Below are 26,841 nucleotides of genomic sequence, written 5' to 3' on the forward strand. Positions count from 1 at the left end.
TAAAACCATTTTTTATATTGAGTTTATTGGGGTGACACTGGTTAATAAATTACACAGGTCTCAGGTGTACCACTCCTGAACACACCATCTGAACACTGCACTGCGTGTTCGCCACCCCAAGTCCAGTCTCCTCCGTCACTGTTCATCCCCTTTACCTTCTCCTACCTCCCCACCTCCTTTCCCTCCCAAAATCACCACACTGTTGTCTAAGTCTATGAGCTTTCTTTTCCTTTGCTTAATCCCTTCACCTTTTCCACCCATCCCCTCTGACAGCTGTCAGTCTGTTCTATCTATAAATCTGCTTCTATTTTGTTTGTTAGGTTATTTTTTCATTAGGTTCCATGCATGAGTGAAATCCTATGGTGTTTGTCTTTCTCTGACTGGCTCATTTCATTTAGCGTGATACTCTCCAGGTTCATCCATGCTGTCACAAAAGATAAGAGTTCCTTTATTATGGCTGAGTACTATTTCATTGTGTAATATATCACAACTTTTTTTTTATTTTTATTTATTTATTTATTTATTTATTTTTAAATTTATTTTTAATGGGGTGACATCAGTAAATCAAGATACATATATTCAAAGGTAATATGTCCAGGTTATCTTAAAGTTCAATTATGTTGCATACCCATCACCCAAAGTCAGATTGTCCTGTCACCCTCTATCTAGTTCTCTTTGTGCCCCTCCCCCTCCCCCTTCCCTCTCCCTCTCCCCCCTCCCCCCGTAACCACCACGCTCTTGTCAATGTCTCTTGGTCTCAGTTTTATGTCCCATCTACGTATGGAAAAATGCAGTTCCTGGTTTTTTCTGATTTACTTATTTCACTCCGTATAATGTTGTCAAGATCCCACCATTTTGCTATAAATGATCCGATGTCATCATTTCTTATGGCTGAGTAGTATTCCATAGTGTATATGTGCCACATCTTCTTTATCCAGTCATCTATTGATGGGCTTTTTGGTTGTTTCCATGTTCTGGCCACTGTGAACAATGCTGCAATGAACATGGGGCTGCATGTGTCTTTACAAGTCAATGTTTCTGAGGTTTTGGGGTATATACCCAGTAGAGGGATTGCTGGGTCATAAGGTAGTTCTATTTTCAGTTTTTTGAGGAACCACCATACTTTCTTCCATAATGGTTGTACTACTTTACATTCCCACCAACAGTGGATGAGGGTTCCTTTTTCTCCACAACCTCTCCAACATTTGCTATTACCTGTCTTGTTAATAATAGCTAGTCTAACAGGTGTGAGGTGATATCTCATTGCAGTTTTGATTTGCATTTCTCTAATAACTAAAGAAGATGAGCATCTTTTCATATATCTGTTGGCCATTTGTATCTCTTCCTGGGAGAAGTGTCTGTTCATATCCTCTTCCCATTTTTTTATTGGATTGTTTGTTTGTTTGTCGTTGAGTTTTATGAGTTCTTTGTATATTTTGGATATTAGGCCCTTATCTGAGCAGGTGTTTAAAAATATCATTTCCCAATTAGTTGGCTGTCTGTTTATCTTGTTATCAATTTCTCTTGCTGAACAAAAACTTCTTAATCTGATGTAGTCCCATTCATTAATTTTTGTTTCACTTCTCTTGCCTGTGGTGTCAAATTCATAAAATGCTCTTTAAAGCCCAGGTTCATGAGTTTCGTACCTATGTCTTCTTCTATGTACTTTATTGTTTCAGGTCTTATGTTTAGATCTTTGAATATATCACAACTTTTTTATCCACTCGTCTATTGATGGGCACTTGGGCTGCTTCCAAATCTTGGCTACTGTAAATAATGCTACAGTGAAATAGGGGTGCATGTATTTTTTCTAATTAGTGTTTCAAGTTTTTTTAGGACATATTTCCAGAAGTGGAATTATTAGTAAATGATTTGGAAAAGAATACTTAGATTATGGAATTTTTTTTTTAAGTATGCAAGTTACTTCATAACAGGAATTTCTATATATTTTTTATTTGGTTAGTAGAATTCTGTGCCATTATTAAATACATGACTTTGGATACAGATTTGGGATATGAGCTCAAAGACGAATAAAGAATATATCAAAGTTCTTGTTATGAAGTAACTTGCATACTTAAAAAAAATGATTCCAGGGAGAGGAAAAGGGGGAGGGGGGCACAAAGAAAACTAGATAGAAGGTGATGGAGGACAATTTGACTTTGGGTGATGGGTATGCAACATAATTGATTGACAAGATAACCTGGACATGTTTTCTTTGAACATATGTACCCTGATTTATTGATGTCACCCTAGTAAAATTAATGGGAAAAAAATGATTCCATAATCTAAGTATTATTTTCCAAATCATTTACTAAAAGGGACAAATAGCTATACAGAGGCAAGTGATAGTTATTTTGTACTTAGAAAGTATCTAAAAAGAAAATGTTCTGTATCACATCTATCTACTTTAAAAATATACAAGCTGTTATTCTTCTATTTATATTTATTTATATTATTTATAAAATACAAATTAATAAAACTTGAATAGTTTTAAAAATAAATAAAATGGCTTCCATTTCAATAAATCAACTATAATAATATGAGCAAATAACTTTAACTTTTCTTACTGATTAAATCCTCAAGTATCCTCTTGTTATTATATTAGCACAAGGCCATCCTTAGACAGATCCGAAAGAAAACAAGGACACTGCACAGTGAAAGCACCAGCTAGGAAATCCAATAACAGTGAAGAAACAGTACTGAAAGGATTGCCAGACAGGTTCCCGAGAAAACAGACACACAGCGGGAGTCACAAAGAGATACTCCTGTCTGCCAGTCACGGAGAGTCAGCTCAATCAGACCCTCTGCTGTCAACATCCACTACTTAGTGCCTCGGTGTTCTAGGCTTGTATGAGCTCCCTGGCAGCAATTCGTTACCATCTGGGTAGTAAGATTGGCACATGTGTGTCTCTACAGAGCAGGTGGAGAGAGACTCTGAATCCTCATGCAGAGGCAGAGCCATCAGCCCCTGGAGACTTAGTCAGAAAACTCCAGCGTGGTACAGCCAGAGCTGAATGGACAGGGCTGTCTTCTTGTCCTTCTGTGACATGACAGGAACCCCTTATCCAAAGCCTCTGAAGAGCCCGCATCCCCTTGCTGTTGCCCTCTTTATACACTCTTGTATCACAGCACTTAAAGTGTTATGGCACTTACTCACTCATCCAACAAACACAGAGCACCTCCGAAGTGCCAGGCGTTGCTCTAAAGCCTCCTCCCTACAAGGTAGGGGACTGCCTAGCCGGCATGCCTAAGGTATAGGACAGGGAAATCTGGGGCGAGAGAGGAGTAATAAAGGAGAGGGCTAGAAGGAATAAGGCCCAAGGGGCAGCAGTGGAGCACAGGAACCTGTATTCCACTATCAGGACTTTGGATTTATTCTGAGAAACAGTATTTTGGAAGTAGTTAAAGGGTCAGAACAGGGGCATGACCTAACCTACTGCATACTTTAAAGCAGGCACTGAGTCCTGTGGGGCAGGAAGGATGAAAGGAAGGGTCCAGTCAGGGGCTCTTAGAATAGCTCAGGCATCAGATGCTGGTGGCTTGAACTATCAGGGTATCTTTTCAATATTTTACTCATTTCTCTCAATAACTGCTGGAATTTGCTTCCTGGGGCCAAAAACTGAACTTTTTTCGGCTTTGTATTCTCACTACGGCCTAGAAGCCATTAGGCTTTTTGTAAATAGTTGCTGAGAGATAGAAAAGGGAAGACAAAAATGGAGAAAGAAAGGAAAGAAGAATTAAAAGGGGGGAAAAAAGAGAGAAAGAGGGGGAAAAAAGGAAAAGGAAAAAAAGAATAGAGCAGAAAAAGAAAGTTATTAGATTGGCAAGAAAAAGTAAAAATCTTGGCAGTTTTCTATTAGTTGCAAATATTGGAAGAACCCTGTAAACTTGCAAACTCCTGACTTGACTTTAGCGATTTCCCATAGGCGTGGGCACCTAGCTGTCAGTCCTCACGCAGACACAACCATGTCTTCTACACCAAACAGCACTTCCCACCGCCCAGCAGCCAGACAAAGCAGCCGAGCTTTCCTTTCCTTACTTGGAGGAGCTTGTCGTAACGCTCTGCAGACATTAGGAAGCGTCCGTCGTCGAGCTGCATCTCCCTATTTTCCAGCAAGTTGTTCAAAACAGGCAAAACGTTCCTCTCCGCCTTCTCCAAGCCTTCCAAAACGAGAGTTCTGCCTTCTGTGGCTGCACGAACTGCACACTGTTTCCAAGAAATAAAAGCAATATGAGAATACAGAAGATAGCAAAGGATGGCCTAATATTACTTATACTGCAAATTATACTCATGGTTCTTTTATTTATTTATTTTTATTTTTTTGTATTTTTCTGAAGCTGGAAACGGGGAGAGACAGTCAGACAGACTCCCGCATGCGCCCGACCGGGATCCACCCGGCACGCCCACCAGGGGCAACGCTCTGCCCACCAGGGGGTGATACCCCTCTGGGGCGTTGCTGTGCCGCGACCAGAGCCACTCTAGCGCCTGGGGCAGAGGCCAAGGAGCCATCCTTAGCACCCGTGCCATCTTTGCTCCAATGGAGCCTTGGCTGCGGGAGGGGAAGAGAGAGACAGAGAGGAAGGAGGGGGGGGGTGAAGAAGCAAATGGGCGCTTCTCCTATGTGCCCTGGCCGGGAATCGAACCCGGGTCCCCCGCACGTCAGGCCGACGCTCTACCGCTGAGCCAACCGGCCAGGGCCATGGTTCTTATTCTAGAGACTGGAAATCAGGCTAGCTGGCTTCCAGACTTTGATTTTGCTTTATCTGCTATATGATCTTAGGCAAGTGATTTTTGTCCCTCTTTAGGTCTGTTTCTCACATTAGTAAAATGAAGAGATTGGAAGAAATGATCCCTAATGTTCCTTTCAGCTGTAACATTTCAAATAACACCCAGTGAAATAGAAAACTGAGAGCTATCTTTGATTCAGTAACATAATTAAACAAGAAAACAGAGTCCTCAACTAGAGTAGAGATATGAAGACACGATCTGTCCTATCTCTCAAGCTTCTTGAGAGGAACCTAAATAAGCTAGGTAAGAACACATGGCCACTGTAAGACTGTAAACACAGCTCACCAGGAAAATGAGTTCAGGGTTATTCTAATGTTCAGTGGGGCCAACATTACAAACTTATCAAACTTTTCTAGTGTGGAAAGAATACTTGTGATTGTTTCTCAAAGTAGAAATTAGTTCAACCATAAGGATCCTTTCCTGCCCTTCAAGCTACAGAACTTCCGAGACCTAATTTTCTCAAATAGAAACCAGGAAGGAAGGAAAAAGTAGGATCCTTCTGAACAAACCATCTCATATAACAGGTTTAATAACCCAACACGTGGGCACAGAGGATTTTAAAATAAAAGCAGCTGTATGACCTAGAATGAAAAACTGTCTAAGTCCCTGCTCTAGATCTACTTTGATTTGATAAAAGACCTTAGGCAAACAATCTGGACATCTGTGTCCTCGTTTCCCAAATTAAAATACCCTCAATGGGTTCTGTAGACTACCACTATGTATGACTCACAGCAGTAGTGAAACCTTGTAAGCTATCAAAACCTCTTAAAACGTAAACTGTCATTAATATAGCCACAATTTAATGCAAGTAGATTCAGAAGAGGTCCAAATTACTCAAAATGGCTACAGTGTAATAGCACTTAGGAAGGCAAAGAAAAGTAAAAAAAAAACTACATTTCAAGTTCTTTATTCTAAAATATCAGAATACGATAGGATTAATTTTTGGTTGCTCTAGCACTTGCCTGCTATTGGTAACTTAAGTTAGTCACTCTACCTCTCTGAGCCTCCATTTCTCTCTCAAACCACACTAATTATGGTACATGCCTCACTGAGTATGATGAAGATTAAATAAGATAACCTGTAGCACACAGTAAGCCTGTACAAAAGGACTGGCTGTTATTATTATGAATACAATCATCCTTGTAGTCACTGTCATCATGGTCATCATTATCATCACCGTTACTTTTTCAGGGACACAGCATAATATGGTAGGAAAAAAACTAAACTCTGAAATTAGAACCTGGTTCAAATTCCACCTCTGCTATCTATCGGCTGTACGGCCATGGCCCACTATGGCTCAGCTGTTTCACCTAGAAATTGAGAAAGTTATCTTCTTCCTAAGGATATTTTGAGAATTAAATGCACCTAGCACAACATATGTCTCCTTAATGAAAGTTATTTTTATCTTCCTTGATTTTCTAATTAACTTTGCAAACCTGTCAAACAGTTATCATCACAGGAGTGGAGAAGAGGTGGCCTGGGCAAGATGGTGGCACGGTCAGGAGCAAAGGCCTCAGTTGTGACTAACACAGAGGCCAGAGTAAACACAGACACTTTCTCCAACCCTCCAAGTGACAATCAGAACATAGTACAACAATGTGGCTGCCAAGGGTCTGGTGCAAGTACCAGAATTCAGCCGCTCTCAATAGCATTGTTTCTATAGGAGATGCTTTCCAAATTTCTGTACTTATTTATGCATGAACAACTGAAAGACTGTGATTTTCACAGTGCTTACATGTGGAAAGTGGCTTCAGCATCCATAAATGAGATACAGTTTACAAGTAAATGTTTTTCCCCATTTGTTAAAATACGGTAAGTAAAAGGAATTTAGACAAGATAAAAATCTTTTCTAATTAATAGCACTATATTATTCAATTTATTAAGAATTGTTCTTGATGATCTGTAATATTTAAGCAGTACATTAAAAAACTTAAGCTTTATTTTTTCTATTAGTAAGAGAGAATCAAGAATAATAAAAAATAATACATTATAATATCGAATAATTGTTTAAATTTTTATACTTAATATTTAATATGTACATTGTAAAAGGCAAAAGATTTATAATATTTAATATGTACATTGTACATCATAGAACTTCACAGTATCAAATAAGTTAATGAGATGCAAATGTGAAAAGAATTTCTGTATAAAAAAAAAGTTAAAAAAATTACTTGAGGCCCTGGCCAGATTGCTCAGTAGATAGAGAGCCATCACAACATGCTAAGGTCACAGGTTGGATCCCTGGTCAGGGCACATATGAAAAGCAACCAGTGAGTGCACAACTATATAGAACAACTAAGTGAAACAATGAGTTCATGCTTTCTTTCTCTCTCTGTCTCTCTCTCTCCCCCCCCCTTTCCCAGCCCTTCTCTCAAATCAATGGAAAAAAAATTTTTTTAAATTATTTGAACTTCCCCATCCTGGCTTTCTACTCCTGAAATTAACTTGAAGATAAAAAATGTCTCCTCTCAGTCAGACATAAAACCTAAACATGGCCCTGGCCGGTTGGCTCAGCAGTAGAGCGTTGGCCTGGCGTGCGGGGGACCCGGGTTCAATTCCCGGCCAGGGCACACAGGAGAAGCGCCCATTTGCTTCTCCACCCCGCCCTCCTTCCTCTCTGTCTCTCTCTTCCCCTCCCGCAGCCAAGGCTCCATTGGAGCAAAGATGGTCGGGGCGCTGGGGATGGCTCCTTGGCCTCTGCCCCAGGCGCTAGAGTGGTTCTGGTCGCCGACGCCTGGAGGGGCAGAGCATCGCCCCCTGGTGGGCAGAGCATCGCCCCTGGTGGGCGTGCCGGGTGGATCCCGGTCAGGCACATGCGGGAGTCTGTCTGACTGTCTCTCCCCGTTTCCAGCTTCAGAAAAAAAATACAAAAAAAAAAAACCTAAACATAATTTATTTGTAGCTTAGCTAATTTGTATTGGTTTACATTTGAGTAATCTAAGCAATTGCATATTGGTTTAAAGTCCTCCTCTTTTTAGAGTCACATGGCAATAAACAGAATTAATGATTAGAATGGCAAAAAATAAAGTAAGAAAAAGATGAGGACAGTAATAGATTTTTAAAGGGTTAAAATACAGTGTGTCCGTAAAGTCATGGTGCACTTTTGACCGGTCACAGGAAAGCAACAAAAGATGATAGATATGTGAAATCTGCACCAAATAAAAGAAAACTCTCCTAGTTTCATACCTATTCAGTGCAGTTCAATGTGGGCTCACGCACAGATTTTTTAGGGCTCCTTAGGTAGCTATCTCGTGTAGCCTCTACAGATTCGTCACTGACTGATGGCCTACCAGAACGGGGTTTCTCCACCAAACTGCTAGTTTCCTTCAACTGCTTATCCCATTGAATAATGTTATTCCTATGTGGTGGCGTTTCATTATAAACGCTCCGATATTCACATTGCACTTTGGTCACGGATTCGAATTTAGTGAGCCAGAGAACACACTGAACTTTCCTCTGTACCGTCCACATCTCGACTGGCATGGCCGTGGGCTGCTCCGCTGTATACACAGTGTTACATCATCAGCTGCGCATGCGCACACGCTGCCACATCATCCTACAGAACTGGGAGGGTTTTCCTTTTATTTGGTGCAGATTTCACATTTCTATCGTCTTTTGTTGCTTTCCTGTGACCGGTCAAAAGTGCACCATGACTTCACATACTGTATAGACACACTGTACTGATGATTTATGCTTTTTTCAGGTTACTTTATCTTCTGGGCAAACGAAAATCAATGTAATAACAAAATACCTTATTTAGTCTCCTTATTTCTCCATGGATGTCATAATATCAGTCATAAACTTTCATATTCCTGGTCTTTAACCCATTTTTTTTTAAGTGAGAGGAGGGGAGATAATAAGACAGACTCCTGTATGCACCCTGATTGGGATCCACCCAGCAACCCTGTCTTAGGCTGATGCTCAGTACCAAGCTATTTTTAGCACCTGAGGCTGATGCACTCACACCAACCAAGCTATCCTCAGTGCCCAGGGATGTACTTGAACCAATTAAGCCACTGGCTGTGGGAGGGGAAGAGAAAGAGAAGGGAGAGAGTGGGGAGAAGCAGATGGTCACTGCTCCTGTGTGCCCTGACTGGCAATGGAATTGGGACATCCATACATTGGGCTGACACTCTATCCACTAAGCCACCAGCCAGGGCCTCTTTTTTTTTTTTATCACAAATGGGATCATATTATATATAATGTCTTGCAAATTAATTTTTTTCATTCATATCCTGGGGTTTTTTTCCTATCACTACATATAGATTTACCTCATTTTTTTAAAGGCTATAAAGATCTCTACTTACCACTTTTTATTTACCTCCTAAATGTACATCATTATAGTTTTCATTTATACTTATATAATATCAAACAATACTATAATAATTGTTCTTGTATATATAACTTTGCATGTTTGTGTGAAAAACATTTGGAAGAAAATTTACTAGAAATAGAACTGCTGGGTCAAAATATATTCTTTCTAGAGATATTGCCAAATTTTCTTTCAAATTGCATCAATTTATGCCCTCATCAACAGCAAGTCTCTTTCCTCATCCATTTTTCCTCATCAATAATAGATATTAGCAAAATTATTTAATATTTGCCAACCTGAAAGGTGAAAGAAAAACAGCAACTCATTAGTATGTTAATCTTTATTTTTGTAAACAAAATGGTCAAGCATCTTGTCATGAATGCATTGGACAATTAAAATATTTTCTCTATGAACTGCTCCTTTAAAGTCTCTGTTCTTTTTTTCTAGGTATTCCTAACAAAGAACAATATTTAATATTTTAAACAATAATTTGAAGAAATATGTAAGCTTTATTATAATATTCATAAAATATTATTTTAGTTGGTAATCGGTACCTAAGAACCACTCCCTATACTTCAAAAAAAAGCTTTAGTTCCTGGAAGCATATATATTTTTAAAAAAAATTTTTTTTTGCCCTGGCTGGTTGGCTCAGCGGTAGAGCATCACCTAGTGTGCAGGAGTCCCGGGTTCGATTCCCGGCCAGGGCACACAGGAGAAGCACCCATCTGCTTCTCCACCCCTCTTCCTCTCCTTCCTCTCTGTCCCTCTCTTCCCCTCCCGCAGCCAAGGCTCCACTGTAGCAAAGTTGGCCCGGGCGCTGAGGATGGCTCTGTGGCCTCTGCCTCAGGCGCTAGAATGGCTCTGGATGCAACAGAGCGACGCCCCAGAGGGGCAGAGAATCGCCCCCTGGTGGGCATGCCAGGTGGATCCCGGTCGGGTGCATGTGGGAGTCTGTCTGACTGCCTCCCCGTTTCCAGCTTCAGAAAAATGAAAATAAATAAATAAATAATTTTTTTTTTAAGAGAGAGAACTAGAGAGAGAGACAGGATGGAAGAGAGAGGGCAAGAAGCATCAACTCGTAGTTGCTTTCACTTTAGTTGTACATTGATTGCTTCTTGTACATGCCTTGACCAGGGTGAGCCAGTGTGTCCTTGCTCAAGCCAGGGACCTTGGGCTTTTTATGCCAATGACCTTTGGGCACAAGCTGGTGAGCTTTGGGATTGTAAGGACTATTTCCCACTCAAGCCAGTGAACCCATGCTGATGAGCCTGGGCTCTGCCCTTGGGTTTTGAATGGACAACCTCGGCATAATGGGTGGATGCTTTATCCACTGCACTACCACGGGTCAGGCTCCAAAGCATATATTTAATTTCACTATGTTTAATATACCTTTACCTACTTTACGTTTAGATTAAAAATACTTTAGTAAATTTGGTAATTTCCTATATTAAAATTTCCTTAATTCTTTTTTTTAATCAAGAAGATGTAGTACATATATACAATAGAATATATATAATCCGCCACAAAAAAATGATGATATATTGCCATTTACAACAACATGAATAGACCTTGAGAATATTATACTAAATTAAATAAATGAATCAGAAAAAGCTAAGAACTATATGATTTCACACATAGGTGGAATATAGAACTAAGATTCATGGACATAGATAAAAGTGACAGCTTTGCGCAGTGGCAGTATCATAGCCAATGAGGTTTATCCGAGGCGCGATTATTGCTAATAGATAAAAGTGAAGTGGTTATTGGGGAAGGGAGTAAAGAGGGACAAATATACAGTGACAGAAAATGATTTGACTTTGGGTGATGGGCCAGTAGTAGAAAGTAATTGAAAATTAAGAAAACAGCATAATTATCTTTAGCCAACATTTAGAATCATTAATTTCATCTGTGGTTTCTTAGTATTACACCAAAAAGGTATTTCCAAGAACAAAAACTCAAAATATCTAAAAAACCTAAATCAAATCTGTCTAGAGAGAATATAGTACAACTATCTTTCACTCGACATGAGCTACTCTCCTTCCTCTTTAAAAATCAATGTTGTATAGACTTGGCGTAAACAGCCATGTGTTGAAGCGAGGTAAGCACTTGCCTGATCAATGTAGAAGGCCGTGCCTGCGCGGATCTCTCGGCGCTGTTTGAGATCGGTTTCTGTTGTGTCCCTTGACAAGGCAATGTATTCAACTTCCCGTCTGGTCAGCTCCTGTAGAGCAGAGAGAGAAACTGTTCCAAAGTAGAAATGAATCCCCAACATACACTTTGGAGCTGACAATGCCAGTGCCCTAGAGAAGAGCATTTAAATATCATTCTGGATTAAAATTTGTTGGGTCTCAGCTTTGAGAAAAATGCAATAAATTGAGCTTTAATTAAAACAGGTAGAATTCTACTTTTACTGCACCTTACAATTTACCACCTAACAATTATTTACTATTTAAGCAATAATAATCAAAATTAGATCTTATCTTAATGTTTCCTATAGAATTCTTTTCAAATATCATGAGTAATGATTTGGCTACTTGGTTTTCTCCCCATTAATAGCCATTTCTGCTAGTAATGTTCAATTTTTTTTAAGGTGATTGAGATTAATTAATTTGATTAGCCAATGTTCATCAATTATATACTAGACATTGGGCATTTTACCAAGTATAAACATAAGGTAAATACCAACAGGTCAACAGAAGAGAGAGACACATATATAGCTATTCAGGAAAGAAAAGAAGAAGGAAAAGGAGGAGGGGGAGAGTGAAGAGGAGGAGAGAAAAAAACAATTAATTCACTCTCAAAAAATCACATATGATTTGAAAGGAAACCTCTAGAATCCATTTCCTTCAGATTAACTTATCTATCCCTTAAGTCATTTTGCCCTACATGTAATATCTATGAACAAAAGTTAACATTAACCTTGATTTTACAATGTTGAATTAAAAACAATGACATTCTAAAACTGAATAAGGCATACAATATGTTTTTACTAAGCAAGGAAAACAAATTAATTTACTTTATACTTAAGAAAAAGGATTGTTTTCTCCACCTTATCTCTGTGTGATGTTCATAAAAATATACCATTATTGCTAATTAGTTTTCTTAAAATGTGCTAGTCCCATGCACCTGTAAGTTTAAGTATATATGGAAAGAAGAAAAAACATTAATAGAGAAAACACACATCATAGTAGTGATGTTTTTTTAAAATAAGAATGAATTGCCTGTGAGAGCACAATATTGGAGTAAAGTAGCAAGTTCTCTTTTGAGCAGATACCCACTTCTTGCTTCTGAAACCCTGTCATTGACACTGGCCAACACAGTGATGCACGTCTCTCACCTCAACTGTACCACTGCAACACCCTGACTTACCACACCGAGGGAGTTATCCTCATCATCAGCCAAACCAAGCACGCAGGCCCTCGGTGGCCACTTCGCAGAGCTCTCCGAGCAAGCTCACAAACACCAGATTTGCTGAGGGGGCAGGTGGCAGTGGGCTGTTGAGTTGTTTTTTTTAACTACCTATAAAACCCTTTTTATATAACTTAAATATAAACAACTATCAATTTTTTTTTTCTACTTAATTTCAGATTGATTCAGCAAGTATGCCCCCAAATTTCTGCCTTTAATGACTTCATCTGGATTTAGGTGTCTCAGTAGCTAACTCCGCATTCTTAAGCAAGACATATTTGCCTTGTATATTAACAAAGCGAGGACACAATGCATACAATAGCACATTATATCCCACAAACTGGTTCTAGGAACAAAAGATATGAAATGTATGGGCTAGAGGCAGTTAGGTTCTGACTTGTTCATCGTGTTATCATTCCTCCCCTACATGATTCAGTGAGTAGCAAAATAAATTTACCAGTGACACTAAAGAGTACACAAAGTATATTTCAATATATACAATAGCATAGAAATCAATTCTTTAACATCAGGAACACAAGGAAGATTTAAGCAAGATTTTTCGCTTCATCCTAAAAAGTATCTCCAGAACAAAACAACTTATTTGACAGCATTCTTCCTCAAATCATTAGCACAATGCCTATTAATGATGTCAAAGTAGAAAAAAATCTTCTAAATTTTTTATTTTGGGTTAAGAATTGAATATTTCAACACAGGTCACAATGTTCTCAGAGAACTGCAAACATTTAAGAGGCTAACATGCCAGAAAGAGGAAACAATACGAGATTTGAAGTCTAGCTGCATCATTTCCTAGCTGAACAAAGCTTCAGTGAGTTAATAAACTTGTTTTCTCATCTATTTCAAGGAAAATAAAAGAGCGTGTAACACATAAAAGACTTTTTACAAGCTTTGGGCTCCCTTTCAAGACCATTTAATATAAAAAAGTCAAGAGAATTATTTGGCCTTTAAAATGTGGATCTGAGAGGCGGTGGCGCAGTGGGTAAAGCATTGGACTGGGATGCGGAAGACCCAGGTTCGAGACCCCAAGGTCGCCAGCTTGTGTGCGGGCTCATCTGGTTTGAGCAAAAGCTCACCAGCTTGGACCCAAGGTCGCTGGCTGAAGCAAGGGGTTACTTGGTCTGCTGAAGGCCCCCGGTCAAGGCACATATGAGAAAGCAATCAATGAACAATTAAGGTGTTGCAATGCACAACGAAAAACTAATGATTGATGCTTCTCATCTCTCCATTCCTGTCTGTCTGTCCCTGTCTATCCCTCTCTCTGACTCTCTCTCTGTCAAAAAAAAAAATGTGGATCTGAGATACAAGAATGTTCCCTAAGTAGTATAAAACTAAGTTTTGTTTTATAATCTCAGAGTTGCTGATTCTACCTGCTACTCGTTGACTGAATTTATATTACCTTCCCACTGGAAGTGGGGGACTTTCTAGTTATAGCAAAAATTTGCTAAAGCTATAAAAAGCAATACATTTGCTTCCCAAATAACTTATTCCAAACTCTTTATAAACAAATCATCCTTCAACATAAACAATTTTTTAAGTAATTAGTAATCCTGATATTTTTATAAATTATTAATTTATTCTCCAAAATCACATCAATGTTAAGATCCTTAGGAATGCACAAGAATTGGCTTCTCACCAGGTACTGCATAGCAATAGAGCGTCGAAGAGGCCCAGGAGGTCCTATTAGAAAGACATCCTGCCCCAGGAGATCCTTCTGCATTATCCATCTCAGATGCTGAACTACAGATTGAGCCAGAGAGTCTGAAACTTTAAGGAAAAAAAAAGATAAAATAAAATGCAATTCAGACTACTACATATAATATAAACCTCCAAGCAATCAATAAAAATTGTATATTATATTAAAATACACACACACAGGTATACACACATACATTGATAAATACACCTGGTGAAGTTTCATAGTATTTTACAATAAAACCATCGCTATCAATACTCAAATTGGACAAAGTTTATGATATCACAAAGAGTCACATAACACTTAAAAGCTTATAAGAACATTTGAACAATTACCTATAAGTGTCACTAAAGGAATGAAAGTGATTTTCAAGTGTGGTATGAGGAATAGTATCATTATTTTATCACAGTCTTATAGTCCAAACCTTCTGTTCTAAAAGGGGTTATGATCAAATCATCCCAGACAATTAATGATTATTGTAGTCTTTAAAATTTTTTAAAAACTATATTATAACTTAAGTTGGCAATGGGTTCTAAGATCTCAAACCTCACAATTAAAAAATTTGATAAAGACTAAATGCTTTCTTTAGAATTTGTCTGTTTTTCTACAACAACCCTTTTGATAATAATTACTCCATACAATGCCCTTCTGTCTACTATTAAATCACCCATCAATCTGCTCATCTTCCACTTAAGCATTTTCTAAAATGTCAGAGTTAATAAATGTTTTGTGCATCTGTAAATGACCCAGTGAACCATCAAGTACTCTCCTAGATACACAAGAAAAACTCCCACCCTTGTACAGCAGGAGACATACAAAATACTCACAGCTACACGTGTTGTTCAAAATAAAACTGGCACAGGAGACAGAAAAACACACACAATGAAATATTACATAACGACAAAAAAACCCAGAATGAACGATCACTACTTCCAACAATATGTTTAAAAGGTATAATACTGAGTGAAAAAAAATTAAGTCTCAGAATAAATCACATGTGATACTACTTTGATAAAAGTCAATAAACCAGCAAATTGAATTCATCAGAAATATATACATGTGATAAAACAGTGCTTGAAAAAGCAAAAGCATGAGAATGATAAATTCAGGATAATGGACACCTGGGCATGGAATCAGATCTCATAAACAGTATCAATGACACTGGCAATATTCTAGTTCTTAAATTGGGTATGGGCTACAGTGTTTGTTTTAATATTGTATTGAATTTTATACATAAACACACACATATATATTTATAAGTATGGAGCATTCCATACTTTTAAAATTTTATTTAACCACCTAGTGAGGCCATGAAAGAGTTCAAAGATTAAACTAAGAACACTTACCTAGGACTAAAGTTGTTCTTTTTTCCCCCTCTGACAACACAATGCTGCTGGGATAGTTCCCCCAATCCCTCAAAAAGCAAACATCTAATCATTAGGAAAAGTAAAGACAAAGTTCTGATTTTCTTCTGCTAGAAAGACCAAGAACAAAGTTTTGGGCAGACTGGTTGGTGACCTGGGCACTGGGCTCAACCCAAGGCATCTTCTAATTCCCCAAACCAGTGCCCCATGGCTGCAAGTCAGGAGCCCCATTGCCTCAGTGGGAGCCTGGCTCCTCTACTTCCTTCCCCTATGAACCTTCTGGATATGCATGTCACCTTAGGGGAATATCACCCCTAAGGGAGCAAGAACTGGTTCCTAGAGGGGGACTGGAGAGAAGTTCTTAGATATTATAATGGTCTGTCATCCATGTAAAGGGCCATTGTACATAAACAGATAATGCAATATATCTGTGGTACTGAAGTTTCATGGGGTTGGGAAAAAGAGTTGCAGGAAAATGGTCCTTAGGAGAGCAATAATGAAAAATAGGTTAAGAAACATTGCTCCAAGAACCATACCTTTCAGAAACTATCAAAGAGTTTTGTAAAAAAAAAAAAAAAAAGAGAGAGAGGGAGTTTCATAATGCTAGTATGCAATTCATTTGAGCCTGGAGAGTCAATCTCATAACTACCAGATGTTCACTTAACTATTTTCTTTTCTACTTCAGGCTTAAATCCATCTTTGTGATATACAACTGACTCTTTCTTATTCCAAATGAGCAAGTCCACTTGTTGTTTAAGGATGAAGCAAAATAAGAGTTAAAAAGTTCTAACTTTGGGACCTGGCTGGGTGGCTAAGTGGTAGAGCATCAGCCCAGTGTGTGGAAGTCCCAAGTTTGATTCCCAGCCAGGGCACACGATAAGCGTCCATCTGCTTCTCCCTTCCCTCTCACCTTTCTCTCTTTCTTTCTCTCTCTCTCTCTCTCTCTCTCTCTCTCTCTCTTCCCCTCCCACAACCAGCCAGGGCTCTATTGGAGCAAAGTTGGCCCAGGCGCTGAGAATGGCTCCATGGCCTCCACCTGAGGTGCTAGAATGGCTCCTGCCACAACGGAGCAATGCCCCAGGTGGGCAGAGCATCACCCCTTGGTGGGCATGCCGGGTGGATCCCAGTCGGGTGCATGTGGGAGTCTGTCTGTCTGCCTCTCCTCCACTTTTCACTTCAGAAAAATACAAAAAAAAAGTTCTAATTTCTCTATCAGTAAAATTATATTGATACAATGTTCCCTATACTGCATACTACCTCTTCTTACTCTGATACCAAATATATTATTAATAACTTAGGCCCTGGTGGATCAGTGGATAGTTGACCTGGCATATGAATGTCCTGAGTTCGATTCCCAGTCAGGGCACACGTGAGAAGCAACCATCTGCTTCTCTTCCCCTCCCTCCCTTTTCTCTCTCTTCCCCTCTCACAGCCAGTGGCTCAATTGGTTCAACTGTGGCTCCTAGTGCTGAGGATAGCTCTGTTCGTCCGAAATCATCAGCCTCAGGTGCTAAAAAGCTCGATACTAAAGCATCAGCCCTAGATGGGGTTGGCAGGTGGATCTCAGTCAGGGGCATGTGGGAGTCTGCCTCACTATCTCCCCTCCTCTCACCTAAAAAAAACCCAATAATTTTTTTAAAAACCTCTATCATTTTGGGGTTTTTTTCTTTAAATTTTCACAAATCTCAGCTTTCTTTGGCCACAGGTCACCCCTACACTATTATTACAGCTTTATGTTACCCCTTTGCATTCAACTTTGGCAATGTGCCTGACTTTCCATTACTTGGACTTGACTATTTAAAATATGAAATTTCAAAGGTTCTGGAAGGTAAAGCCAAGTTGGTCTCCTCAGCGTCCTCCCACCTTTTATTATTTATTTGTAACTATTCATAATTACAGGTTCTCAATTTAGTTCTATATCGCTTCATAATACCTTCACCTTGAGAACTATATTCATTTTCACGATTTTTTTTAAAGTTGAAGGCTGCAGTTCCTAATCAAATGCAAGTTCTGCCCTTCACATGTTGTCAGTGTTAGTAAAGCGCTGAGGTTAAGAAAAACTTTATTTTTTTTTTAGCAAACTGGAGAAGAAACAGAGTTATACCAAGAATCACAGAGCAGTTTGTACACCAACATACTTTCTTAAGTAGGAGAGAAAGGCACAGTTAGTTAAAGCTGGAACCCTGGGAGTCGCGTGTAATCCTGAGTATGCTCATGGGAACGTCTTCAGTTTAGCATGATCCTCCTATGTGTTGAGAGCCACTGACCTAAGGCACATCTGACAATTCTCAGCAATCCCTTCCTGTATTCCTGCCATTCAACACTGTTCTCCGCTAGTGGCAATATGGCCACTGCTCTCTCTACACCTGCAGAAGGCATTTGGAAACATCAGGGCGGAGTGGGGGGGACTCTCAGTTGTTGCAAAGCTTTGGGGGATAGGGATAATTCAGTACACTGCTGACATTTAAGGATGCTAAATACAACGTCCAAGACAGTCCCATCTGCCTGGTATGTCCACGGCAAGCTGCTGAGAAACACTGTGGTTGCGTCAACGTTTGTTTTCCCCAAGGGTTATGTTGCTTGAAAACCACTGAAGAGTTATTTCTAAATCATAGTTAAGCCCAGAGAGTTTTTCTCAGTTTCCTCTACCTTCTGAAAGATGAAACTGGCAGGAAGGCAAGTCAGCAGTGAATAAATTCTATCTTTAGATTCGGCTTCTAAATGTCGGGGTATCTAAGTCACCTATCACCACTACATTTCAATGCCAAATGATTTTTCTCATATGTATAGGCAGCTTCTGATCCCGTGATCCTGTGACTGGGCTTGTGGTATATGCTACATCTATACAAAGACCTCTTCTTTTCCCTTCTTTTATCTCTGTCAATAATAGTAATGATAACTGTTACAATTTACTGCATTCCTCTCACATGCCTGGTAAAAATACAAATGATTTTTCGTACAGTATCTCATCTAGATCTCACAACAATCCTAGAAGATAGCAGACTAAAACGTGTAAGCATACAGAAATGGGCTGAATGCTCAAATCCCAATTCTGCTGCTGTTTACTAGCTGTGTAACCTTAGCTATTTAAACACTCTATGCTCAGTTCCTCCAAAGATATAATGGAGATGATAAATGAACTTAAGTTATAAAGTTGTTACAAGGATTAAACAGGCATTTATAAGTACCATATAAGCATTTATTAAATACTCAGTACCCTTTGTCCACAGGTGATAAGTGCATAAACCAAGATTGAGACCTAAACTGTTTGAGTCCAAAGCTTTCATTCCAGCGACATGTCCTACTGCCCTTCCAAAATCTTTTTAACGGGTTCTACCTTCAGGTCCAAGATTTTCCCTATAAGTGTGGATCTCATCAGGCTCCAACAAATTTAGTGACTTGCTTTTCTGGCCATTAATAACATTTCTTGGATTTTGGTGATACCAATAATATCATGTAACTCCTTTTATTAAAATTCATTCTATTGTTTACATTATGTTATCAGAGGACTTGTTTCTCCAAAAAAAAAAAGCCCATTTTCACTTACTCATATTTTATTATAGTGTATTTTGTCCAAAAAAAAAATTGTCAGGAAACTGCATTAAACCACCGAGAGAAAGCACTATGTACTGCCATGTGGTATTTGTGGTGTATTTTACATTAATGCTTGAAACTAGCTATATTTTTAGTATGGTCTCAGGAACACATGAGTCATACTTAAAAGCATTTCAGAAATAGAAATAAGATGTAAGACTGTACATTACAAACATCTGTAAAATAAACTGCCAAACTGCCACGCATAACCTAATATAAATACAGCCCAGTGCATAAGAGAAATCTAACTTCAATGTTTTCAGGCACAAGGTGCTATCTCCCAGGACTCCAATAATACCAGAGACCTTGGTCCTACATGCTGTAATTTCCTTCTCTCTGTAAGAATAAAATATCTGCTTCATGTTGGCCTAAACTTCTTATTCAATTCCTAGCCAATACTTGTTTCAAAAAAATATGTACTATTTTACCTAAGCATATTCAAGGGCTTTAAAATAATTTTACTAAAAGTATATAAATTATAATTTTCTCTCCCCATAGACTCAAATTTGTCATGTATATTAAAATTAAAATTTCAGAAAATTATACATAGTTCAAAGTCCATTATAATAAATCCTTCAAAACTAGTAAGGGTGTTTTAGTATCCCAAGAGGCAATATAATATAGTGTAAAAAAAAAATCTTTGAAGCCAAACAGACCAACTTGTGATTTCTCATTCTGTACTGTCCTGAATATTCTGGGTCTAAGGTTCCTTATTTTAAAAAGAAAGGGAATAACACTTACTGAGAATGGTTATTGTGAGGATTATACGTAAAGCACCTTGTCCAGCCCCTCAGCCAGTAAGAACTAGGTATGCAAGGATATTAGAGACTGATCATGCCAAGACTTAGCAAGAATATTGAGGAACTGAAATTCTTTTTCACTGCTGATAGAAATATAAAATGAGGCCCAGGCTGACTGGCTAAAGTGGATAGAGCATCAGTCTGGTATATGGACATCCCAGGTTTGATTCCCAGTCAGGGCACACAAGAAAAGCAACCATCTGCTTCTCTCCCCTTTTCTCTCCCCCTTATTTTTTTCTTCTCCTCCCACAACCAATGGCTGGGTTGGTCCAAACATCAGCCTCAGGCACTAAAAATAGCTCAGTTGATTGAACATCAGCTCTAGATAGTGATCCTGGTCAGGGCGCATGTGGGAATCTGTCTCACTATCTCCCCTCCTCTGACTTAAGAAAAAACAATAAAGAAATATAAAATGATACAACCACTTTGGAAAACAGAATGGCAGTTTCTTAAAAAGTTCAAAACTTACCATGTGATTCAGCCATTTCACTACTATGTGTTTACACACACACACACACACACAAAAGCATATATGAATACAAAGAAGTGTAAATAATGTTTAGAACGGTTTTATTTCAAGAACCTCAAAATGTAATAACAATGTCCATCAACAGGTGAACAGATAAACCAACTGCACTTATTTCCATACAATGGAATTCTACTCAGCCAAAAAAAAAAAAACACAAAAAAACTTATGTTCTATGATAAAAACTTGACAAAAATGGTATATATTATATGATTTCCTTTATATAAAATTCTAAAATATCCAAATAAATCTATAAAGCAGATCAGTGACTACCAGAGAATAGAGAAACTGGAAACACTATAAAGGACACAAATAAACTTGGGGGAGAAATAATCAATTTATTTGATCAGTATTTTGATTAAAGTGATGTTTTGGGAGTGACGTCACGGAAAAGGCGCCGTGAGCAGCGCGTCCGACAGATCTCCCCAAAATCACAACAAATTTATCAACTAGAAACAGAAAAATTTATCCTCAGAGCATTCCGGAGTTCCACGCAAACTGAAAGCGAAAGGACTGTTATCACTTGAATCTGAGAGATGAGGGTGTGGAGGAAGCTAACTACCACAGGGACGTTCATTCAAGCCGCGGAGGGAGTGCGCCTGTGTGCTATCAACAAGACCACCCTCAGATGCCAATAAGAAAGAGGAAAGCGAATATTATGGATACAAAGAAAGAGAGGTAACACAAATAGATGTGGAAAAAATCTATGGAGAAAAGACTTAACATATTGGAAGCCTTGGAGCTAAATGACAGAGAATTTAAAATAGAAATCTTAAAAATACTCAGAGATATACAAGAAAACACAGAAAGGCAATTTAGGGAGATCAGAAAACAACTCAATGAACACAAAGAATATATTACCAAGGAAATTGAAACTATAAAAACAAATCAAACAGAAATGAAAAACTCAATTCACGAGCTGAAAAACGAGGTAACAAGCTTAGCTAACAGAACAGCCCAGATAGAAGATAGGATTAGTGAAATAGAAGACAAACAACTTGAGGCACAACAGAGAGAAGAAAAAAGAGACTCAAAAATAATAAAAAACGAGGAAGCCCTACAGGAATTGTCTGACTCCATCAGAAAGAATAATATAAGAATAATAGGTATATCAGAGGGAGAAGAGAAAGAAAATAAAATGGAGAATATACTCAAACAAATAATAGACGAGAACTTCCCAAGCCTGTGGAAAGAACTAAAGCCTCAAATTCAAGAAGCAAACAGAACACCGAGTTTTCTTAACCCCAACAAACCCACTCCAAGGCACATCATAATAAAGATGACACAAACCAATGACAAAGAAAAAATTCTCAAGGCAGCCAGGGAAAAGAAGAGTACAACATATAAAGGAAGGCCTATTAGATTATCATCAGATTTCTCAGCAGAAACTCTACAAGCTAGAAGAGAGTGGACTCCAATATTTAAAGCCCTGAAAGAGAGGAACTTTCAGCCAAGAATATTATACCCATCAAAGCTATCCTTCAAGTACGAAGGAGATATAAAAACATTCACAAATACAAAAAAGATGAGAGAATTTATCAGCAGAAAGCCCCCACTCCAGGAAATACTAAAGGGGGTTTTCCAACCAGATTCAAAGAACAAAAGAAAACAACACCACAAGTAACAGCTCCACCAAGAACACAATAAAACCAAACTTAAACTGTGACAACAAAGGAAAAAAAGGGGGGAGAGAATGGAGATTAACAGTAGCAAAGGACGATGAAGTGCAGAAATACTCATAAGATAGGGTACTACAATGAATATGGTAGGTACCCTTTTCATTACTTAATGGTAACCACCCTTAAAAAAACCACCACAAAAACACTTGACTTAAAAAAGGTAGCAACAGAGGAAAGAAGTATGGAACACCAACAAACAAAAACAAATGATAGAAAAACAAAAGAGAAGAATCAAACAAGATACAAAACTAACAGAAAGCAATTTATAAAATGGCATTAGGGAACCCACAAGTGTCAATAATTACACTAAATGTAAATGGATTAAACTTACCAATAAAAAGACACAGAGTAGCAGAATAGATTAAAAAAGAAAATCCAACTATATGCTGCCTACAAGAAACACATCTAAGCAACAAGGATAAAAACAAATTCAAAGTGAAAGGCTGGAAAACAATACTCCAAGCAAACAACACCCAAAAAAAAGCAGGTGTAGCAATACTCATATCTAATAATGCTGACTACAAGACAGAAAAAGTTCTCAGAGACAAAAATGGTCATTTCATAATGATTAAAGGGAAGTTGAATCAAGAAGACATAACAATCCTTAATATATATGCACCAAACCAAGGAGCACCAAAATATATAAGACAGCTACTTATTGACCTTAAAACAAAAACTAACAAAAATACAATCATACTTGGAGACCTCAATACACCACTGACGGCTCTAGATCGGTCATCCAAACAGAGAATCAATAAAGATATAGTGGCCTTAAATGAAATACTAGAACACCTGGATATGATAGACATCTACAGGACACTTCATCCCAAAACGACAGAGTATACATTTTTCTCTAGTGTACATGGAACATTCTCAAGAATTGACCATATGTTGGGCCACAAAGACAATATCAGCAAATTTAGAAAAATTGAAATTGTACCAAGCATATTTTCTGATCATAAAGCCTTGAAACTAGAATTCAACTGCAAAAAAGAGGGGGAAAAACCTACAAAAATGTGGAAACTAAACAACATACTTCTAAAAAATGAATGGGTCAAAGAATAAATAAGCGCAGAGATCAAAAGATATATACAGACAAATGAAAATGAAAATACGACATATCAGAATCTCTGGGATGCAGCAAAAGCAGTAATAAGAGGAAAGTTCATATCACTTCAGGCCTATATGAACAAACAAGAGAGAGTCCAAGTAAACCACTTAACTTCACACCTTAAGGAACTAGAAAAAGAAGAACAAAGACAACCCAAAACCAGCCGAAGAAAGGAGATAATAAAAATCAGAGCAGAAATAAATGAAATAGAGAGCAGAAAAACTATAGAAAAAATCAATAAAACAAGGAGCTGGTTCTTTGAAAAGATCAACAAAATTGACAAACCCTTGGCAAGACTCACCAAGGAAAAAAGGCACAGGACTCAAATAAATAAAATCCAAAATGAAAGAGGAGAGATCACCACAGACATCATAGATATACAAAGAATTATTGTAGAATACTATGAAAAATTATATGCCACCAAATACAACAATCTAGAAGAAATGGATCCCAGAATCTCAAGGATGGTTCAACATACGTAAAACGGTTAACGTAATACACCATATCAACAAAACAAAGAACAAAAACCACATGATCTTATCAATAGATGCAGAAAAGGCTTTTGATAAAATACAACACAATTTTATGTTTAAGACTCTCAACAAAATGGGTATAGAAGGAAAATATCTCAACATGATAAAGGCCATATATGATAAACCATCAGCCAACATCATATTAAACGGCATAAAACTGAGGACTTTCTACCTTAAATCAGGAACAAGACAGGGTTGTCCACTCTCTCCACTCTTATTCAACGTGGTGCTAGAAGTTCTGGCCAGAGCAATCAGACAAGACAAAGAAATAAAAGGCATCCATATCAGAAAAGAAGAAGTAAAGGTATCACTTTTTGCTGATGATATGATCCTATACATCGAAAACCCGAAGGACTCCACAAAAAGATTATTAGAAACAATAAACCAATACAGTAAGGTCGCAGGATACAAAATTAACATACAAAAGTCCATAGCCTTTCTATATGCCATCAATGAAATATTAGAAAACGAACTCAAAAAAATAATCCCCTTCATGATTGCAACAAAAAAAATAAAATACCTAGGAATAAACATAACAAAGAATGTAAAGGACTTATATAATGAAAACTACAAGGCATCATTAAGAGAAATAGAAAAAGACACAATGAGATGGAAAAATATTCCTTGTTCTTGGATAGGAAGAATAAATATAATTAAAATGGCCATATTACCCAAAGCAATATATAAATTTAATACAATTCCCATCAAAATTCCTATGAGATTTTTTAAAGAAATGGAACAAAAAATCATCAGACTTATATGGAACTATAAAAACCCCGAATAGCCAAAACAATCCTAAGAAAAAAGAATGAAGCTGGGGGCATTACAATACCTGACTTTAAACTATATTATAGGGCCACGATAATCAAAACAGCATGGTATTGGCAGAAAAAATAGACACTCAGACCAATGGAACAGAATAGAAAGCCCAGAAATAAAACCACATATATATGGTCAAATAATCTTTGATAAAGGGGCCAACAACACACAATGGAGAAAAGAAAGCCTCTTCAACAAATGGTGTTGGGAAAACTGGAAAGCCACATGCAAAAGAATGAAACTCGACCACAGCCTGTCCCCGTGTACTAAAATTAATTCAAAATGGATCAAAGACCTAAATATAAGACCTGAAACAATAAAATACATAGAAGAAGACATAGGTACTAAAATCATGGACCGGGTTTTAAAGAACATTTTATGAACTTGACTCCAATGGCAAGAGAAGTGAAGGCAAAGATAAATGAATGGGACTACATCAGAATAAAAAGTTTTTGCTCAGCAAGAGAAACTGATATCAAAATAAACAGACAGCCAACTAAATGGGAACTGATATTTTCAAACAACAGCTCAGATAAGGGCCTAATATCCAAAATTTACAAAGAACTCATAAAACTCAACAACAAACAAACAAACAATCCAATAAAAAAATGGGAAGAGGACATGAACAGACACTTCTCCCAGGAAGAGATACAAATGGCCAACAGATATATGAAAAGATGCTCAGCTTCATTAGTTATTAGAGAAATGCAAATCAAAACTACAATGAGATACCACCTCACCCCTGTTAGATTAGCTATTATCAACAAGACGGGTAATAGCAAATGTTGGAGAGGCTGCGGAGAAAAGGGAACTCTCATCCACTGTTGGTGGGACTGTAAAGTAGTACAACCATTATGGAGGAAAGTATGGTGGTTCCTCAAAAAACTGCAAATAGAACTACCTTATGACCCAGCAATCCCTCTACTGGGTATATACCCCAAAACCTCAGAAACATTGATACGTAAAGACACATGTAGCCCCATGTTCATTGCAGCACTGCTCACAGTGGCCAAGACATGGAAACAACCAAAAAGCCCTTCAATAGAAGACTGGATAAAGAAGATGTGGCACATATACACTATGGAATACTACTCAGCCATAAGAAATGATGACATCAGATCATTTACAGCAAAATGGTGGGATCTTGATAACATTATACGGAGTGAAATAAGTAAATCAGAAAAAAACAAGAACTACATGATTCCATACATTGGTGGAACATAAAAACGAGACTAAGAGACATGGACAAGAGTGTGGTGGTTACCAGGGGTGGGGGGAGGGAGGACATGGGAGGGAGGGAGGGAGAGAGTTAGGGGGAGGGGGAGGGGCACAGAGAACTAGATAGAGGGTGGCGGAGGACAATCTGACTTTGGGCGAGGGGTATGCAACATAATTTAATGACAAAATAACCTAGACATGTTTTCTTTGAATATATGTACCCTGATTTATTAATGTCATCCCATTACCATTAATAAAAATTTTTTTTTTCATTTTTCTGAAGCTGGAAACAGGGTGAGACAGTCAGACAGACTCCCGCATGCGCCTGACCGGGATCCACCCGGCACGCCCACCAGGGGGCAATGCTCTGCCCATCCTGGGCATCGCCATGTTGCGACCAGAGCCACTCTAGTGCCTGAGGCAGAGGCCACAGAGCCATCCCCAGCGCCTGGGCCATCTTTGCTCCAATGGAGCCTTGGCTGCGGGAGGGGAAGAGAGAGACAGAGAGGAAAGCGCAGCGGAGGGGTGGAGAAGCAAATGGGCGCTTCTCCTGTGTGCCCTGGCCGGGAATCGAACCCAGGTCCTCCGCACGCTAGGCCGATGCTCTACCGCTGAGCCAACCGGCCAGGGCAATAAAAATTTATTAAAAAAAAAAAAGTGATGTTTCATGGTTATATACGTATGCCAAAATTTATCAAATTTTAAATTTATCAAAATATATCAAATATATAAAATTTACTATAAGTACCATATTTCCCCATGTATAAGATGCACCTTAATTTTGGGGCCCAAAATTTGAAAAGAGAATGTATTACATAAAGCTATTGAACTCAAATTTTATACATCATTAAACAGTGAGCACAAAGATAACAAGCATGAAAAAGTGGGAAATGCAAGTAAAAAAATCTACAACCACTGTATAAGACAGGGGTCCCCAAACTACGGCCCGCGGGCCACATGCGGCCCCCTGAGTCCAT

General features: G+C 38.3%; 1 protein-coding gene, 1 non-coding gene and 1 pseudogene across 3 annotated transcripts in view; 1 reads left to right on the forward strand and 2 right to left on the reverse strand.

Annotated features, from left to right (window-relative positions):
• VWA8 (von Willebrand factor A domain containing 8) overlaps window positions 1-26,841 on the reverse strand; it is a 381,245-nt gene that overhangs the window by 312,415 nt on the left and 41,989 nt on the right. For both annotated transcript variants that reach the window (XM_066237778.1, XM_066237777.1), the window contains exons 3-5: window positions 14,161-14,291; window positions 11,212-11,322; window positions 4,040-4,207 (exon numbers count right to left, since the gene is read on the reverse strand). In XM_066237778.1, the coding sequence (XP_066093875.1) occupies window positions 4,040-4,207; window positions 11,212-11,322; window positions 14,161-14,291 (410 nt within the window). The remainder of the gene's footprint in view (window positions 1-4,039; window positions 4,208-11,211; window positions 11,323-14,160; window positions 14,292-26,841) is intronic.
• TRNAV-GAC (transfer RNA valine (anticodon GAC)) lies at window positions 4,624-4,699 on the reverse strand. The gene has a single exon. It is a non-coding gene; the product is annotated as a tRNA-Val (tRNA).
• Window positions 10,783-10,852, forward strand: LOC136309706 (U4 spliceosomal RNA; annotated as a pseudogene).

This window comes from Saccopteryx bilineata, chromosome 6 (genome assembly GCF_036850765.1).
Source record: "Saccopteryx bilineata isolate mSacBil1 chromosome 6, mSacBil1_pri_phased_curated, whole genome shotgun sequence".
Taxonomy (NCBI): domain Eukaryota; kingdom Metazoa; phylum Chordata; class Mammalia; order Chiroptera; family Emballonuridae; genus Saccopteryx; species Saccopteryx bilineata.